We start from the raw sequence: 20,281 nt of genomic DNA, 5'->3' as shown, positions 1-20,281 counted from the left end.
TTATGTGCGTGCAACAATAACTGCAGCAGCAATAAGCTGACTTAAACACTGAGTTTGAGACTATTAGAACCCATTCTGCAGCTCACACACGCAAGCACACGCCATTGTTTAAACCATCTCCCCTTCCTCTCTCTCTCTCACCTGACAGAAGATGAGCATGTTCCAGATCTTACAGCCTTTCCTGTAGGCCGTCAGCTTCTTCTCGATCTCCTCTGTGATTGGAGGGAAAGACGAGGGAGGAAAGTATAAATGTCACTTTCCTGCAGGCTGGGGAGAGAGACCACATACTGTGCCATGATCATTATTCAGGGCATACTATGACTGGAAAAACAAACACGTCATCTACTCACCAATGATGTCATCGAATGTGGCATGTTCATGATCCTGCAGAAAGATGAAAAATAGGACACAATAAGATGAGACGGTAAGACAATTCCAACTGCTGTGTGAACGGGGTGGTTTATGGTATGCACGTTATGGCTGTGTTTATGGTATGCACGTTATGGCAGTGGATGAGAGGGACTCACATAAAGGATGGGGATGACCGAGGGGTCGTCCCGACGGATGATGTTAGGGACATATTCAGCCTTCGGGACCTTAGATGATATCAGCTGGAAGAAGACAGACAGTCTCAACATCTATACAAATATCCACGAAAAACTGTCTACAATGGGTACATTATATACTGTAAGTAACATCATAATAACAATGGAAAAAGATAAATACATTTGTCAGAAACAACCCTACTTAGAAGTATGATATCTGTTTAAGGTCATATAGAATAGACCTACAGAGATATTCTACTACAGTTTACACTTAGCTATTAACAACACAATGTACCCTATTCACTTTGCACTGCTATGAGATGGCTAACTGGTCTCGTAGGTGAGCTGAGAATCTCACTATGATTTTGGGTGGGATGAAGTCCTCTCCCTCGCAGGCTGCTCTCTCCAGCTCTCTCTCCTCCTCCCAGTCTGCATCCTCCTGTGACCCTTCATCTAGAGCCCCTGAAGAGGACTGCAGGTCCCCATCTGACACACACACACACACACACACACACACACACACACACAGAGTCGGGGAGAGATGAAAGGATCACAGACAGAGCTGATTAGAGGAGAGTATGCAATCAAAAGCAGCGCACCTGGCTGCTGGCTGTTTGCAGAGAGAAGAAGACAGGAATCATAGAGAGACACACATCGAGGAAATATCACATTTACATAAGTATTCAGACCCTACACTCAGTACTTTGTTGAAGCACCTTTGGCAGCGATTACAGGATCGACACTTCTTGGGTATGACGCTACAAGCTAGGCACACCTGTATTTGGGGAGTTTCTCACATTCTTCTCTGCAGATCCTCTCAAGGTCTGTCAGATTGGATGGGGAGCATCGAGGCACAGCTATTTTTGTCACACCCTGATCTGTTTCACTTGTCCTCGTTATTGTCTCCACCCACTCCAGGTGTCGCTTGTTTTCCCCAGTGTATTTATCCCTGTGTTTCCTGTCTCTCTGTGCCAGTTCGTCTTGTATGTCAAAGCCTACCAGCATTTTTTCCCGGTTTCCTGCTTTGCCTTTTCTCCTTTTTCTAGTCCTCACGGTTTTGACCCTTGCCTGTTCTGGACTGTACCCGCCTGCCTTACCATTCTGCCTGCCCTGACCTTGAGCCTCACTCTGTACCTCCTGGACTCTGATCTGGTTATGACCTTTGGCCTGTCCACGACCATTCTCTTGCCTATTCCCTTTGAATTTATTAAACATCTTAAACTCCAACCATCTGCCTCCTGTGTCTGCATTTGGGATTCAGGTCTCTGCGCTGTCTTGGGTGTGTGCTTAGCGTCGTTGTCCTGTTGGAAGGTGAACCTTCGCCCCCAGTCTGAGGTCCTGAGCACTCTGGAGCAGGTTTTCATCAAGGATCTCTCTGTACTTTGCTCCGTTATTCTTTCCCTCGATCCTGACTAGTCTCCCAGTCCCTGCCGCTGAAAAACATCCCCACCACCATGCCTCAGTTTGGCCGGGAGGCCAGCGCTAGGAAGAGTCTTGGTGGTTCCAAACTTCTTCCATTTAAGAATGATGGAGGCCACTGTGTTCTTACCCTTCCTCAGATCTGTGCCTCAACACAATCCTGTCTCAGAGCTCTACGGACAATTCCTTCGAACTCATGGCTTGTTTTTTTCTCTGACATGCACTGTCAACTGTGGGACCTTATATAGTCAGGTGCGTGCCTTTCTAAATCATGTCTAATAAATAGAATTTACGACAGGTGGACTCCAATCAAGTTGTAGAAACATCTCAAGGATGATCAATGGAAACAGGATGCACCTGAGTTCAACTTCGAGTTTCATAGCAAAGGGTCTGAATACTTATGTAAATAAGGTATTTCTGTTTTTTTCATTTTTATACATTTGCAAAAATTTCTAACAACCTGTCTTTGCTTTGTCATTATGGGGTATTGTGTGTAGATTGCTGTGGATTTTTTTTTTCATCCATTTTAGAATAAGGCTGTAACGTAACAAAACATGGAAAAAGTCAAGAGGTCTGAATACTTACCAAATGCACTGTAGAACAAGAAATCATAGGCCCATAAAGCAGGCACACAAAGCCATCAGATACATAGACAATGGGTTGCAGAGAGACACAGACACAAAATATTTAAATGAAAGACAGAGCTTGGAACATACAAGCACAGACTCGGACAGACCGTGGACAGATATGGAGGACAGCAGAGACGCACAGTACAGGCGTAAAGGACAGATGTACAGACGCAAGGTACAGTAGACCGCCGCCGCCAAAAGACAGACGTGAATAGGTAGAGGGAAAATACAAATCAGGGTCAAACAGTCTGTACAGGGGAGCTTCTCTCAAATGAGTGTGTGTGTGTTTGTGTGCGTGTCCATAGTGTACGTATAGTGCCTGTTTGTGCCTCAGTAAAGTTATTCTTAACTGTACATGCTTGTGCCGAGTATGCTTGAGTGAGAAAGTGTGTTTGCGTATGTCTCCTGGGCACGTCAGCTTGCGTGAGCGAGTGTGTGCATAGTACGTGTCTGGACTCACTGTCTCTGGAGCCATGGAGAGAGTCTGGCTTCATAGGGGTGGGGTCACTCCAGGAGCGGTTGAAACTCTTGGCTCGGCGGTCGGCATATGCTGATGAAGGAGTGGAGGAGAATGAGTGGAGGATGAGGAGGAGGCCGGGGGGGGGGGGAGTGTGCCACACACACTTTCCCTAATCAAGCCCAAAACACACTGGGCGTGTTCCAGTAATATCTATTTTCTTCTGAAGTGTACACTTGTTCACTACTTCCCACAAATCTAAAAGTATTGGATTGGTGGAGGCTAGAGGGAGTTTCCACCTTGTATTTTAATACCTGTAATTTCCTTTCAAATCAGTGAAGGGAAGTGAACAAAGGAACACTTTGGGAGAAAAGGAGAGATAATTGGGATGTAGCCACTCAACACAGACGCTAGAAACTCATCAGAAACGTCTTTCACCCTGGAGTGGGATTTAGTCCGCTATACAGACGCCAACACACACAAACACTTCCCATATGTACAACACATCCCGGTTCATTCAAAACAGCCTGGCTGAAAACATGTTCCTTGTATTGCTCTGACTGAGTCATCATCACGAAACAGTGATACTGAGTGGGTGAGCATCTGGTACTCCAGCTCACAGCTGGGCCTGTCATATCCAAACCACCCAGTCACTTAACAGCTGCTAATAAAGTCAACACCTCTACCAGCTTCTTCTAACCAGACATCCTACTATAAAACGGCAACTTGAAAGCTTTTATGCCGTAACGTTGATCATCTTGACTCTTTGACCACTTTCTCCTGGGAGTTCGATGTCTATTTTTCACAGGTTGAAATGTAAGAGAGGGACACAGAATTTAGAAGGGAGAACAGGTGGAAAGGGGCGGGTGAAGTGAGATTCGGTGTGCTTGGGAGACTATACTACTACAGTTTCACCACTTGGTTCCATTTACTGTAGCTTCAACTAGTTAATATTGAGCCATGCCACACTTATTTATGAATGCATGAGAATGTACCGTGCAGTACATTTTATCCAACACACACTGACACATGTACTGTACAGGCTGCATGCATATAGCACAACCACACTGACGAAAGTAGAGCCCCTAATAACAAGCTACGACGGCACAGGCACCAGGGCCACACTCACTGGGGAACTCACTCTGAGCCTTCATTCTGCGGCTGCCCACCATTCTCAGGTGCTTCCGGAAGTTCCTGTCACAGAAAAGAACAGAGCAGTAGAAGGGAGAAGAAAGAGGGAGGAGAGAGAAGGAGAACAGAGGGAGAGAGAGAGCAGAGGGAAGAAGAAGAGTAACAGTTTAGTAACTTACCTGGACAGGGAAGTGAAACAGCTTGTCAATCAATGCCTGTTCATGTATTGGTGCATTGGTGTTTCAAGTTCTTCAGTCTGATCAATCTGATTTCTTTCTAACTCTCCCACACCATGATTCAACTGGATCAAAAGAGATGAACTCTTTTCCAAGTTTGGTCAGTCTGACTCATCCAAAACCTCTGAAAAAAGATCTAAAACATTGTGGATCTGTGAACTTTTTTTAAATGCAAGCTTGTGAAACAAGTTCCTGTGATTCAGCTGTCATCTACTGACAGTGTGCAAACTCTTGGGAAAAAAAACGTGATGTTAGTTACGCAGAATGTAAATAGTGACTAGACTCAGTAATGCGTAGAGATAACCTTGTTACTGGAGCCTGGTACTGTACATTGCATCCTCATAAACATATGAGTGAAACAGAGGCAATTACTAAATAACTTTCTTAAGGAAACACATGGAATGGTATGGCTCAGTTGCGAACCATCATTCAGGGCAGATGGGGCAGCGCCCCAACTGTTTTGAGCCCCACCTGTTTAGCTAAAAATATATACAGTGCATTCGGAAAGTATTCAGACCCCTTGACTTTTGCCACATTTTGTAACGTTACAACTTTATTCTAATTTTTTATTTTTTTATTTTTTAAATCTCAGCAATCTACACACAATACCGCCATAATGACAAAGCAAAAACAGGTTTTTAGACATTTCTGCTAATTTATAAAAATAAAAAAACTGAAATATCACATTTACATAAGTATACAGAACCTTCATCCCCTTCCGCTGAAAAACATCTTCACAGCATGATGCTACCACCACCATGCTTAACAATAGGGATGGTGCCAGGTTTCTTCCAGAAGTGACGCTTGGAATTCAGGCCAAATAGTTAAATCTTGGTTTCATCAGACCAGAGAACCTTCTTTCTCATGGTCTGAGAGTCCTTAGGTGCCTTTTGGCAAACTCCCAGGGGGCTGTCATGTGCCTTTTACTGAGGAGTGGCTTCCGTCTGGCCACTCTAACATAAAGGCCTGATTGGTGGAGTGCTGCAGAGATGGTTGTCCTTCTGGAAGGTTCTCCCATCTCCACAGAAGAACTCTAGAGCTCTGTCAGAGTGACCATCGGGTTCTTGGTCACCTCCCTGACCAAGGCCCTACTCCCCCGATTGCTCAGTTTGGCCGGGCGGCCAGCTCTAGGGAGAGTCTTGGTGGTTCCAAACTTCTTCAATTTAAGAATGATGGAGGCCACTGTGTTCTTGGGGACCTTCAATGCTGCAGACATTTTTTCGTACCCTTCCCCATATCTGTGCCTCGACACAATCCTATCTCAGAGCTCTACGGACGATTTCTTCGACCTCATGGTTTGGCTTTTGCTCTGACATGCACTGTCAACTGTGGGACCTTACAGAGACAAGTTTGAGCCTTTCCAGATCATGTCCAGTCAATTGAATGGATGCATCTGAGCTCAATTTCGAGTCTCATAGCAAATGGTCTGAATACTTATGTAAATAATGTATTTTGGTTTTTTACTTTTAATAAATTTGCCATTATGGGGTATTGTGAGTAGATTGCTGAGGATTTTGATTTTAGAATAAGGTTGTAACGTAACAAAATGTGAAAAAAGTCAAGGGGTCTGAATACTTTTCAAAGGCACTGTATGTATATATACAGTATTACTTTATTTATTTATATATATATTTTTGTTAATAATATAAAAAAATGTGTTGTTTTTCATGTTATTTTGGCATTACAACGTGTCACATATCAGTTTGCAAACAATGTAATAAAAAAAATGGAGTTAATAAAGCCACATACAAAAACATGGTCTCATCTTTGCTTTCTTGAGTAAGGCAGCTCCAAAATGCAGGTGTTTCAGCCTAGCTCAGTGCTTTCTGTGGTGGTGGGGCAGTCAGCGGAAAATACAGAGCGTAGGGGTTGGTAATGTCTCTAGTTGTGCCGTGATTGCCTCAGTGTTCTGTCACTCACTGGGACACTACATTACTGCAAAATCTATGGGGATAGCTTGAAAATTCAAGCCCCTTGGGTGCTGCCATAGAGTTACATTAGAAGTGTCCATCCATCAAGGCTCAAGGTCATTGGCCACAGATAAAATGATGTCAAATCAAGTTATATCTACCATAGCTTTGATTGGACTGATCATGTCAACATCATACTTTCAAAATCTTAGCTAGCAAACTAGACAAGCTGTCATTATCATAAATCAACTCAACAATCTACTGACAAATCCTTTTCAATCTGTCATATGAAGAGAAATTATAAAGAAAATGTATCCATGCTCATCGACCATTGGACATAAACATTACACAATAAGTTGGAAATTGCAAATTCAACAATGAGTGGTTTGGAAGGAATCAGTGGCTAACTGCAAGCGTTGCAAAGCAATCACTAGCCTGTTATTCTACGTTTAAGGATCTCTTTTCCAAGCTTAAAGGGATTTTGATTAGATTTTATTAGGATCTCTTTTAGTCCTCATTTGGACTAATCTTCAAAGAGTCCTTAAACATTAAAATACAATTTATAATACGATCACATTTTCACATATAACACACTGTTACAAACAGACATAATACACTAACATATTGATCAGATAAATAATCTAACAGTATTTTCTGTCTGGATAACACATAGATGGTGGACAATCTATTCCTAGTATTTACTGAATGTCTGTCTCTTATCACGAATACTGTTGTGAATAGAGTTTGGCCGTTTTAAATGGTGTATATTATGAAATAAAATAAGCATGTTTTTCAATTATCTTGTTGATGGTTGACCAACCAAGAGCATTGCACATGACTGCAACAGAAGAACCATATCTCCACTGTAAAACAATCCTTGCTGCTTTGTTCTGTGCAATCTGCAGCCTCCTAATTTCACTTGCTGATGCATTTCCCCAGACCACAGAACAGTAGTTCACCTGACTCTCAATTAATGCTTGGGTTAAGAATCTTTCCCGGTAAATATGTAGCTATCCTTCTGATCATGCATGCGGTTTTAATATTTTTTTTAACATGGATGAGTTATTTGAGACGACCATGATAAGCAGTTGTCTAGCTGCACTCCTAGTAGTTTGGTTTCTGCCACTTCCTCAATTTGTACTCCCCCCATACTTAATTGTATCCCATGCTGTGTTGGCTTTTTCCTGGTGGAACAGACCAACATACATTTCGTTTTATTGGTGTTTAAAACAAGTTTGTTCCAGCAAACCCACTTCCTGATATTTTCCAACTCTACTTGTAGAGCTTGCTGTACCTGTTGAACCGATTGTCTTGCTGCATAAATTGTAGTATAATCTGCAAATATAGTAGCTTGAGTTTCAGATAAGGCATAAGGAAGGTCGTTGGTATATATTAAGTAAAGAAGTGGCCCAAGGAAGCTGCCCTGCGGTATTCCATAGTTTAAAGAATGAGGGGAAGAAAATGAACCATTGATTTAGGTAGACTGTTTCCTGTCAGTTAGATATGACTGTACCCAATTCAATGCTACCTCCGTAACCTGTCAAGGTATAGGGGGCAGTATTTTCGATTTCGGATGAAAAGCGTGCCCAGAGTAAACTGCCTAATACTAGTAGATTTGGATAGAAAACCCTCTGAAGTTTCTAAAACTGTTTGAATGATGTCTGTGAGTATAACAGAACTCATATGGCAGGCAAAAACCTGAGAAAAATCCAACCAGGAAGTGGGAAATCTGATGCTTGTAGTCTTTTCAAGTCATTGCCTATCTAACACACAGTGACTTAGGGTTCATTTTGCACTTCCTAAGGCTTCCACTAGATGTCAACAGTCTTTAGAACCTTGTTTCAGGCTTTTGCAGAGAGTGAACAAGAAGGCCGGGAAGTTGGTGACTCAGAAAATGACATGAGTCCATTGGCGCGCTTTCACGTGATGAGGTAGCTGTGTTCCATAACGTTTTTCAAGACATTGGAATCGTCCGGTTGGAATATTATTGAAGTTTTATGTTAAAAAGGCCCTAAAGATTGATGCTATACAACGTTTGACATGTTTCAACGAACGTAAATTGAACTTGTATTTGACTTTTCGTCGTGAAATTTTCGGCGCGCTTCCTATATTTGGAGTAGCTTACTGAACGCGCAAACAACAAGGAGGTATTTGGACATAAATTATGGACTTTATCGAACAAAACAACATTTATTGTGGACCTGGGATTCCTGGAAGTGCCTTCTGATGAAGATCATCAAAGGTAAGTGAATATTTATAATGCTATTTATGATTTTAGATGACTCCAAAATTGCGGGTATCTGTATTGTATGGTGTATTTTTCTGAGCGCCGTACTCAGATTATTGCAAAGTGTGCTTTCCCCGTGAAGCTTTTTTGAAATCTGTCACAGCGGTTGCATTAAGGAGTTGTTTATCTATAATTCTTTGAATAACAGTTTAATATTTGATCAACGTTTATGATGAGTATTTTTGTAAATTTTTGTGCTGATCCACCGGCAGTTTTGTAGGAAAAATATTTTTTGAACATCACGCACAAATGTAAAATGGGGTTTTTGGATATAAATATGAACTTTATCGAACAAAACATACATGTATTGTGTAACATTGAGTCCTAGGAGTGTCATCTGATGAAGATCGTCAAAGGTTAGTGCTTAATTTTAGCTGTATTTATGGTTTTTGTGACCCCTCTCCTGCTTGCAAAATGGCTGTGTGGTTTTTCTTGTGTTGGCACTGTCCTAACATAATCTAACTTTATGCTTTTGCCGTAAAGCCTTTTTGAAATCGGACAATGTGGTTGGATTAAGGAGAGGTTTATCTTTAAAATGGTGTAAAATAGTTGTATGTTTGAGAACTTTGAATTATGACATTTTGTTGTTTTGAATATGGCGCTCTGATTTTTCACTGGCTGTTGAATAGTGTGAACCGTGGGTGGGACGGTAGCGTCCCACGTAGCCCTGAGAAGTTAAAACCATAACGCAACAATTTTGTCAAAATTATTTCATGATCCACTAAATCAAATGCTGCACTAAAATCTAAAAATAGTACACCCACAAACCTGCCATTATCCATAGCTTTGAGCCACTGGTCAGTCATGTCAACCAATGCAGTGGTAATGGAATGGTTTTTGAGATAAGCATGCTGGTTGGCTGTAATCAGATCATTCTTTTCCATGTACTCCCATATGTGTCTACTCACAATACCCTCCAATATCTTACTTAGTGAAGGGAGTATACTAATTGGTCGACTATTGGCAGGAGTAATGGGTTCTTTGCTGTTGTTCGGAATAAGACACAGTTTAGCATGCTTCCATACATTTGCAAACATCCCCCTTTCCAGTGAACAATTAAATATGCATTTCAAAAGGATAAACATTCATAAGCACCACTATGGGCCAGAAAAGTTTCAATACACCACAAGTGAATGAGTTGTTTATATCTTTGTTCATTTACCGTAATTTATTCAGTGTGGACGGGCTCCCTGTTTGAAAGGGGAAACTCTTGACGCACCACCGGTGAGCGCCGCAGTTACTACGTCAGCTCGAGGACAGGGAATTAGACAGCTGGCCGCTTCAACACCGAAGCAAAACTCAGGATTGAGGAGGTCAGCACTGCGTCAGGGGTTGATTTGGATCAAATTAGTTCAGTAAAAGGGGTAAGTTTGGGTTTTGCATTGTAGTGAGTTTTATATTGTGTCAAATGCTCAACAATATAGCCTAAGATAATGGTGGCGAAAGCATGCAAAGTTAATAACGGTGCTATAAAGGTTTGTTTAGGCTATTATTAACCTAAAAGGTTGAATACATTGGCCATGCTGTCAATCCAGTATGACTTCTGCCGCATTAAAAAAAACTGGAAACTCGGAACTGGGAAATCTCAGACTTCAGTGAGTTCAAGGCCACTGGGAAAATAATATGTTTTGAACGGTCATCCAACTCGGAATTCCAAGTCGGGAACTCGGGCCACTTTCTAGAGCTACGACCTGAAGATCATAGACATCACGATTCAACCTTGTTTTTTTCCGAGTTCCCAATTGTCTTGACAGCACCATCAATCCAGAGAATGCCAGACTTTGATGACAAAGTTTGAAGACAAAAATTGCTCACAAGAAGGACTGCCGCACCACCTTCCTGTTCAAGTCAGCACAGCACAAGGTGAATCCAAAAATGTCTTGTATGCTGCTGCATAAATTATCGAATATGCCAGGGAGATATGTATACTGTAGCTAAGAAAGTAATACTAAGTGTATGTTGTGTAGCAAGCTGTTAGTAGCCCATGTGCTTCACCCTAATAATTTGGTCCCTTTCCCCCTCATAACTTAGCCTACTGATCTGACTTGGTGGTGCACATGTAGCCTATAGCCTGTTTTACAGAAATGTCATCATTGAATATTGTAAGAGCTTTCATTGTCTGTGTATATGCCCCCTATATTTATCATACAGTTCTGACTTGGTATACAGGGAGAATACTGTAAGAACGGCCAATGTTCTGAATTCTGTTGCTGTACATTTCAAAAGTGCTGAACATATCCATATTGACTACGTCCGTCCTAGCTCGCTCATTAATGTCTTAATCACATTTTCGGATTGCCTCTTATCTGCTCGTTGTCCCATTATGCCATAGTTTGTACATCTCAATTGTCAGTAAAAACCACATTTGTTTAAGCAAGTCAGCCATATCAGCTTCTTTTTTTTAAAGGCAGTAAATGAGGCTGAATGAACTTTTTCACTGCCAGACAAGGCTCCGCTGATAACCAGGTGCAGCGGTGGTAAGGATTCACTCCATGGTGCTGAAAAGAAAGCTCTGCTGTTGGGACAACTTTATGTAGGCCCTAACAGTTTGTGGGCACCTTTTGTCACCGTTATAGTGCAATTAATTAGGGTTCAATTCTCGGGCCGACTCTCTTCTATGTATACATCAATGATGTCGCTCTTGCTGCTGGTGATTCTCTGATCCACCTCTACGCAAACAACACCATTCTGTATACTTCTGGCCCTTCTTTGGACACTGTGTTAACTAACCTCCAAACGAGCTTCAATGCCATACAACTCTCCTTCCGTGGCCTCCAACTGCTCTTAAATGCAAGTAAAACTAAATGCAAGCTCTTCAACCGATCGCTGCCTGCACCTGCCCGGCCATCCAGCATCACTACTCTGGACGGTTCTGACTTAGAATATGCGGACAACTACAAATACCTAGGGGTCTGGTTAGACTGTAAACTCTCCTTCCAGACTCACGTTAAGCATCTCCAATCCAAAATTAAATCTAGAATCGGCTTCCTATTCCACAACAAAGCATCCTTCACTCATGCTGCCAAACATAGTCAGTTTTACGAGGGTATCTAACCGATCCTTGACTTTGGCGATGTCATTTACAAAATAGCCTCCAACACTCTACTCAGCAAATTGGATGCAGTCTATCACAGTGCCATCCGTTTTGTCACCAAAGCCCCATATATTACCCACCACTGCGACCTGTATGCTCTCGTTGGCTGGCCCTCGCTTCATATTCGTCGCCAAACCCACTGGCTCCAGGTCATCCATAAATCTTTGCTAGGTAAAGCCCCGCCTTATCTCAGCTCACTGGTCACCATAGCAGCACCCACCCGTAGCACCCGCTCCAGTAGGTATATAAATCATCCCAAAAGCCAATTCTTTCTTTGGCCGCCTTTCCTTCCAGTTCTCTGCTGCCAATGACTGGAACGAACTGCAAAAATCACTAAAGCTGGAGACTCATTATCTCCCTCACTAACTTTAAGCACCAGCTGTCAGAGCAGCTCACAGATCACTGCACCTGTACAGCCCATCTGTAAATATAGCCCATCCAACTACCTTATCCCCATACTGTTATTCATTTATTTTGCTCCTTTGCACCCCAGTATCTCTACTTGCGCATTCATCTTCTGCACATCTATCACTCCAGTGTTTAATTGCTATATTGTAATTATTTCACCACTATGGCCTATGTATTGCCACACACTGTATATAGACTTTTTCTATTGTATTATTGACTGTATGTTTGTTTATTCCATCTGTAACTCTGTGTTGTTGTTTGTGTCGAACTGCTTTGCTTTATCTTGGCCAGGTTGCAGTTGTAAATGAGAACTTGTTCTCAACTAGCCTACCTGGTTAAATAAAGGGGAAATAAAAAAATAGAAAATTAATGTATTGTTTAGTGTTGTGTTGTGTTGTTTAGTGGCTTTGCTGGCATGCATCTAAAAAAAAAAATAATAATTGCCCCACAAAGATTTACATGCTAAAATTGCCACTGGTATGGCTTAAGGTGCAATTTATGTGTGCTTAACCTCCTCTTTCTCTCTAACTTAGAAGTTGAAATTAGACTTTAAAGTTGAATACTGCCCTCCCTCTCATCCCTCACTATTTCTTGTCTTTTCAACCTACTTCATCCCTTGTTCCCTTGTCTCTCACTCTACACAGCTGTCTGGTATACACATATCCATGGTTATGATTCATGTTGTGGATCAAACACAGGCATTATGCGTGTGTGTGTGTGTGTGTGTGTGTGTGTGTGTGTGTGTGTGTGTGTGTGTGTGTGGGGGGGGGGTGGTGTGTGTGTGTGAGTTGCTGTCGTCAGTTTACCCGCAAACACTGCCTGCTTTAAAGGAGGAAGTAGAGAGGGAAAAGGATGAGGGGAAACAGGAAAGAAACAGCCCTAATTGTAAGTGGAACAGAGTGGTAGAAGAGAAACAAGCCTAAAACAGTGGTTTTCATAATTCATGAATTCTTGTTTGACACGTGATGCTATTGTGCATGTATGCCTCTGTTAAGACGCTTTTAGCGCTGTCGTCGCTTGTCTTTGCTTAAAGGGACTCTCTCAAAGTTAGGTATTTGTTCCCCCGTGTTGTCCAGCACGCAATACTGAATCTCTCTCTATCCTGTTGTAGTATGAATACCATAGTTAGACAAACATGTTGGAAGAAACACTTATAAATTATAACTAATGTTGTGCATTCTGCTGTGTCCAATTTATAATGGTAATACATTTATTGAGACTGTTGCCTAAGCCTGGGGTTACACAAATCAACTATCATGCAATTTTAGTTGCAGTTGCAAGTGGCATCATCTGAAGTAACTTTGCTGTTACATGAAGCAACTCAAATGCGATTAAAATTGCATGGAACAGGCAATCAAATTGAAGATGCTTCTGTCATATTGTTGCATTACATCGTGATTTCACAAATTATTATTGGTTTATCCAAGCATTTCGTTATTGTATAAGGAACGATTAAGACAAAATGCTGGCTGTACAATTTAGATAGCTAGAAAAAATGAATTGCCAGCACTTTTTGATCAAGCTAGGTAGCTATCTAGCAACACGCTAACCAAGCTAGCAACAAACTTGCTAGCTAGCGTAGCTCATGTTGAACAATTTTAGTTGAAACTGGTCAGGGTTTGGGTTCACTTCAAAATTGCATTTATTAACTGCTAAACCATGTACAATAATTTGTATTTATACAACGGTGGGTCTAATCCTGAATGCTGATTGGTTAAAACCGCATTCCAGCCAGTGTCTATTCCACAAGTTACCACAGGCTAAATCTATGCCTTTAAAATGCCTGTTTACTCTGTTGCATCCGACTGCGCAATCCACTGTCTCATCAGCTCAGCCAGGCAATTTATAAACTTTATCTCCACTATAAAAAGCCTCTAGACATTATATATTTATTTTAGACTAACATTTCGTTTTCAACAGCGGAGATTTGTAAAAACCCTACTGTCTGTCTCCGACATTTGCAACATTGTTTCAATATTCAAATTCAATGTCCAGCTGTCCCATAATAATGAACGTGTCGGGAGTCGGGACGAGACAGACAGGCAAAGTTTCTCAACCAATCGAAATCATGAATCTGCTGTCATCATTTTTATGGATATATACAAAGAAATGTCAATTGAAAAAATGTCAAACGAAACAAAGTGCAGCTAGTTTGCAGTCTTTCCAGCTTCAGTTTGAAATGATTGTGTTAGCTGTGTTGTTGGCTAGCTCCTCTGAACATCAGTGACCTGATGAGTGAGCGCATTTTCCAGGCGATATCATGCCTCATTATCTCATTGTTATGGATGTATCCAAATAAATGTCTTTGGAAAACAGCTTAACCCTCTATGGCATGACTTTTTTTTTTTTTGGGGGGGGGGGGGGGATATTTCACCTGATTTTTGGGGAGCTTGGGGTCCCTGATAATACACTGCTCAAAAAAATAAAGGGAACACTTAAACAACACAATGTAACTCCAAGTCAATCACACTTCTGTGAAATCAAACTGTCCACTTAGGAAGCAACACTGATTGACAATAAATTTCACATGCTGTTGTGCAAATGGAATAGACAACAGGTGGAAATTATAGGCAATTAGCAAGACACCCCCAATAAAGGAGTGTTTCTGCAGGTGGGGACCACAGATGCTATGCTTCCTGGCTGATGTTTTGGTCACTTTTGAATGCTGGCGGTGCTTTCACTCTAGTGGTAGCATGAGACGGAGTCTACAACCCACACAAGTGGCTCAGGTAGTGCAGCTCATCCAGGATGGCACATCAATGTGAGCTGTGGCAAGAAGGTTTGCTGTGTCTGTCAGCGTAGTGTCCAGAGCATGGAGGCGCTACCAGGAGACAGGCCAGTACATCAGGAGACGTGGAGGAGGCCGTAGGAGGGCAACAACCCAGCAGCAGGACCGCTACCTCCGCCTTTGTGCAAGGAGGAGCAGGAGGAGCACTGCCAGAGCCCTGCAAAATGACCTCTAGCAGGCCACAAATGTGCATGTGTCTGCTCAAACGGTCAGAAACAGACTCCATGAGGGTGGTATGAGGGCCTGACGTCCACAGGTGGGGGTTGTGCTTACAGCCCAACACCGTGCAGGACGTTTGGCATTTGCCAGAGAACACCAAGATTGGCAAATTCGCCACTGGCGCCCTGTGCTCTTCACAGATGAAAGCAGGTTCACACTGAGCACGTGACAGACGTGACAGAGTCTGGAGACGCCGTGGAGAACGTTCTGCTGCCTGCAACATCCTCCAGCATGACCGGTTTGGCGGTGGGTCAGTCATGGTGTGGGGTGGCATTTCTTTGGGGGGCCGCACAGCCCTCCATGTGCTTGCCAGAGGTAGCCTGACTGCTATTAGGTACCGAGATGAGATCCTCAGACCCCTTGTGAGACCATATGCTGGTGCGGTTGGCCCTGGGTTCCTCCTAATGCAAGACAATGCTAGACCTCATGTGGCTGGAGTGTGTCAGCAGTTCCTGCAAGAGGAAGGCATTGATGCTATGGACTGGCCCGCCCGTTCCCCAGACCTGAATCCAATTGAGCACATCTGGGACATCATGTCTCGCTAAATCCACCAACGCCACGTTGCACCACAGACTGTCCAGGAGTTGGCGGATGCTTTAGTCCAGGTCTGGGAGGAGATCCCTCAGGAGACCATCCGCCACGTCATCAGGAGCATGCCCAGGCGTTGTAGGGAGGTCATACAGGCACGTGGAGGCCACACACTCTATTGAGCCTCATTTTGACTTGTTTTAAGGACATTACATCAAAGTTGAATCAGCCTGTAGTGTGGTTTTCCACTTTAATTTTGAGTGTGACTCCAAATCCAGACCTCCGTGGGTTGATAAATTGGATTTCCATTGATTATTTTTGTGTGATTTTGTTGTCAGCACATTCAACTATGTAAAGAAAAAAGTATTTAATAAGATTATTTATTTCATTCAGATCTAGGATGTGTTGTTTAAGTGTTCCCTTTATTTTTTTGAGCAGTATATATCCATCATAAAATTTGTCATCATCCGCCAACCAGATATTGGTTTGTTGCCTCAGGGCAACAACGTGCTACGAGGGTACAGAAACACCGAGGTTTTCTATAGTACATATGATAAGTGGAATAAGGAAAACAAGCAATATATGCATTAAAACAAGTTTTACTTAGACAAACATCAACCACAAATAGTTTCAGGCAATCACACTTTGATGTTTTGACTTGAAAGCTTCTAACAATCAAATAAACAAACTACTATTACAACTAACACCTCATGTATAAATGTTTCTCACATTTCATACAAACATATAAACTAATCTCCAAATGAGTGTGTGTGTGTGTGTGTGTGTGTGGAGGGGTTAGCCTATGAGTGTGGTTATATGTGCAAGTGTGTGTGTGTGTCAGAATGTGTGTTTGTGTGGGTTATTGTTTGAATCAGCACACTTGACAAAGCATACTCTGATTTCCAATTCTGTGTGGAACCTCAGGAAGCAGTTGCTGGTGGATGTGAAACAGAGGTGGACATCACATTTCTGGCACTTGGCTTTTGCCGTACCTGTATCTCCCCTTCTTTTCAGCCATAATCATCCAGTTGACTGTGGCATCCAGGCGCACATCAGGGACTGGAATTGGAGCAGCGGGTCCTTTTCTCCTCTTCTCCTCATACCTCACCAGCAATTGTGGAACTGGGACAACCTTTCTTGTGCTCCAGACTCTTTCCACTCATAGGCCTTCAGCGACGAATGACTTGAAGTTATACAGCTTCATTTGTTCCTTCTTTCTCATGCCAGTGCCTTCACAATCTCTTCGGTAGAGCAGCCAGGTGGTCACGATGATCATCTCCAGGAAGTGGAACACCAGCTGGTGGTAACACTTCTTTGATCTGATTTTGTTCCGGTACAGTGCACTCAGTGAGACAAGCAGATCCACACCACCCATATTCTTGTTGTATTCTTACACCACAGCAGGACAGGGGACTTTGGTGATCATCTTTCGCTTGCGATCCCACCTGTCAACCTCAGGGATTTTTTGATGGCCTCCCATCTATTCAGTATCATGGTGTCAGCTACTTGGGACACTCGGCAGGCTTTGTTCCAAAACATGCGGGTGCCTGGTAAACCAAACAATGTACACCACAATACCCAGGAACTGCTCCAATTCTTTTGTAGTGAGGTTAAGGGGCTTGTTTGCGTTACATTGTGTGGCATATAGATTTGACTGCCCTACAATAACTTCCAGAATGCCTTCAGAGAAAAACTGCTTGAAGTACTGGAGGGGGGGACATGGTATCATCAGATCTTGAAAGCAGGCCCTGCCATTCTGGGTAAGCATTGAAGTATGCATTGTGGGGTGTTGTCCACCGGGGTAGGCGTGGAACATCTTCATCCTCAGACTCAGGCATTCTCCTTTAAAAAAGAAAGCAGGAAGCACACATTTGAATGTGTCATATAGCCTTCTTCATCCACTGACACGCATGCAAACACACACAACACACCACACACGTGCACACACACACATTACTTTACTGACTGACCCCTGACCTAACTGTCTTTCGAACCTGATTCGGGGATGTACTCTTCCTGACTCTCCTCAAGCTCACTGTCCTCACTGTCAGAGGGAATGACCCTAACTGCTCGATGATGTTTCTTCCGCCCATAAAACGTTTAGTAGATACTAAAGTAAAAACATTGACAATGGTCATAATTATGCATCCGAGCACATCTCCACACTTTAGCATGATATTGCCCGAACAAAAGTGGTCAAACTGCACAATGTTGCCCTGAGGCAACAAACCAAAAAACACAGTTTAAGTATATAAATAAAAACAAAATAAGTCTTTAAACAATCAAACATACGCCTTTCATACTCATGCACATGCATATATTTTTTTATATAAAGTTATTTCAATTTAAACATGTTAAAAAGTGATTTTATCTTACCAATTGGTGGCACTGTGTCCCATGCAGCTTTGCTTCCTGAAAGGACTGCTCCACCCCCAGACAAAAGGCCACACTCACTTCAGCCCCTCATTTCATTGGACACAAACATGTTAGGTGATATATATATTTTTTTATATATATAAAAAAATTCAAGGGTTGGTGTGAGGTACAAAAAGGTAGTTTGTTGCCTGAGGGCAACACCCTGCCACAGAGGGTTAAACAAATGCAAATGCAGCTACTTTGCTGTTATTCTGCCTGCACTTTTTGACGTGAATGTAAGTTGGCCGTAGTTGGCTAGCTAGCAAGCAAGGGATAAGAACGTTGCCAGCCAGTATGGCAATGGAACATTTAGAACGAACGACTGGGTCGCGTCCATAGATACAGAACAAAAAGACTGGGTCGCGTCTCTGGCAACCGAACCAATAGAACGAACGACCAGCCGGCTTGGGTAGCAACCCTAGATTTGTGTCGGGACTATATCTTGTGGAAGGATGAAATAGTATGAATTAAAAAAAAATTCTAAATAATGTTTTTGATGAAAATATGTCAGTCATTATTTGAATATGTTGGTAACCTGTTGTATAAAACTGATCATGTTTGGAGGATATATTGGATTATATTATATTCTATTTATATTTAGGATTATATTTAGCACTTAAACATCTCCTGCTGTGCTAGTCTTTGTTCTGTCAACCTTGGTTGCGGGTTGTGCTGCGCAGCACTGACAGCTGTGTGTTGACGTGAAAACTGGGTCAGGATTCCGAACCGTGGAATGGATCATGTGACAAAATGGATCATGTTTGTTTTGATTGGCTGTTGAAAAGTTTTAACTGGATGCAACCAAATTACAGATTAGTTGCAGGGAAGTGCTTCACGAAGCAATCAAGAAAAAACTCAGTTGCAAGCAACTAAAATTGTGTGCAAGTTGCATCGTGTAACGGCAGCCTAATGGTTTGGGTGTTCGATACCAAGCTAAAGCTAATGTGTGTCTTCTAGACAGCTGGTTTTCAAATAAAATACTGTCAAGGTCTCTTACACAAATCAACTGGGTGCCTGTGACAGCATGATGCACTCCCTGAAATGACTCAGTGATGAAAGAGAGAGAAAAAGCGAGCAAGCGAGCAAGAGAGTGCACCTCCTCCAGACCTAAATTAATGAGGGAAGTTTTGGTGTGTGTGCACGTGCGTGTGTGTATTAGCGTGCCTGCGTTACTCTTCATATACAAACTTCTTAGTCCAATCTCCACCCATCCATATGTGTTCCTTTAATCGGAATATAATAAATCGAACCAAATTGATACAATGAAACATTGTCCATACTCCTCTGCAACACATGAGAACCCTGGTGCACTGAATACACCGACAATTTATTGTACCCTTTATCCTGTAAGAGCTACACTGTGAAACATGATTCATACAGTCCCAGCCACACAACGCCGTCCGGCAGAGAAGTGAGTTACAGTCCAGTCTCCAGTCACACGGCATGCACTGCAGCAGCTCGGTGTTTAACAATGATTAAAACTGTCATGCCAACGCCATGCTGTAAATGTTCATACATTGATTCATTGCCACGGTTACACACCACTGCCCATTGTCGCACAGCCGCCAGGCCTGCGGACTAAAATGTTGACAAGCTGTTGTAGCAGTCTCAGTCTCACCAACGCAAACCCAGCTCCTGGTCCCATCTACAGTGGTACAGCTAGGCTGTCTCCCAAATGGAACCCTATTCCATATATACTGTAGTGCGCAACTTTTGAGCTGGGTTTGAGTTGGTGAGACAGACACTAGCTTTCCTCCTTTACCGCCAGCCCATCCATGTACAGACAGCAACCCAGACAATCACGCACACCAATGATTATTGACTTCTGGAGTCAACTGTCTGGCTCTTAGGCAAAGTGTTGTATGGTCACGCTACCTGAAACAGTGAGAGGCTACTGAGACATGGTCGATCATTAGAGTTGGTCTGACGGACAGGGTGTGAGTGTGTGGGGGGGCACAACAACAATGTTAGAGGGTGCCTGTGCGTCTGCGTCTGTGTGTGTTTCTGTGTGTGTGCACCAGTGGCGGTTCTAGACCATTTCAACTGGGGGGGCCAAGCTGGGGCCAGTTACATTAGATGTTATTGTTGTCATGACGTTTTCTTCACTGTATTGCAGGCATTAGCAGGCAAAAGACCATGTTCATAATCATCAACGTTGCCACTGTCTAATAACGGATGTAAAAAAAGAACGATAGCAAAAATGATTTCATACTCC

The 20,281-nt window shown here is 42.6% G+C and overlaps 1 protein-coding gene and 1 long non-coding RNA gene across 5 annotated transcripts in view; both read right to left on the bottom strand.

Moving 5' to 3' along the window:
* nsmfb (NMDA receptor synaptonuclear signaling and neuronal migration factor b) overlaps positions 1–20,281 on the bottom strand; it is a 45,167-nt gene that overhangs the window by 7,803 nt on the left and 17,083 nt on the right. For 2 of the 4 annotated variants that reach the window (XM_029716523.1, XM_029716525.1), the window contains 6 exons: positions 4,180–4,244; positions 3,054–3,143; positions 904–1,031; positions 528–611; positions 351–384; positions 142–212 (listed from right to left, as the gene is read on the bottom strand). In XM_029716523.1, the coding sequence (XP_029572383.1) occupies positions 142–212; positions 351–384; positions 528–611; positions 904–1,031; positions 3,054–3,143; positions 4,180–4,244 (472 nt within the window). The remainder of the gene's footprint in view (positions 1–141; positions 213–350; positions 385–527; positions 612–903; positions 1,032–3,053; positions 3,144–4,179; positions 4,245–20,281) is intronic. The other 2 variants (XM_029716524.1, XM_029716526.1) reach the window with 1 other exon arrangement.
* LOC115164245 (uncharacterized) lies at positions 16,235–18,127 on the bottom strand. The gene is made up of 2 exons (XR_003869892.1): positions 18,028–18,127; positions 16,235–17,493 (listed from the first exon to the last, which is right to left on the bottom strand). It is a non-coding gene; the product is annotated as an uncharacterized LOC115164245 (long non-coding RNA).

This window comes from Salmo trutta, chromosome 27, assembly GCF_901001165.1.
Source record: "Salmo trutta chromosome 27, fSalTru1.1, whole genome shotgun sequence".
Taxonomy (NCBI): Eukaryota; Metazoa; Chordata; class Actinopteri; order Salmoniformes; family Salmonidae; genus Salmo; species Salmo trutta.
The sequence above is the reverse complement of the archived record's forward strand: the minus strand, read 5'-3'. Positions and strand labels throughout refer to the sequence as shown.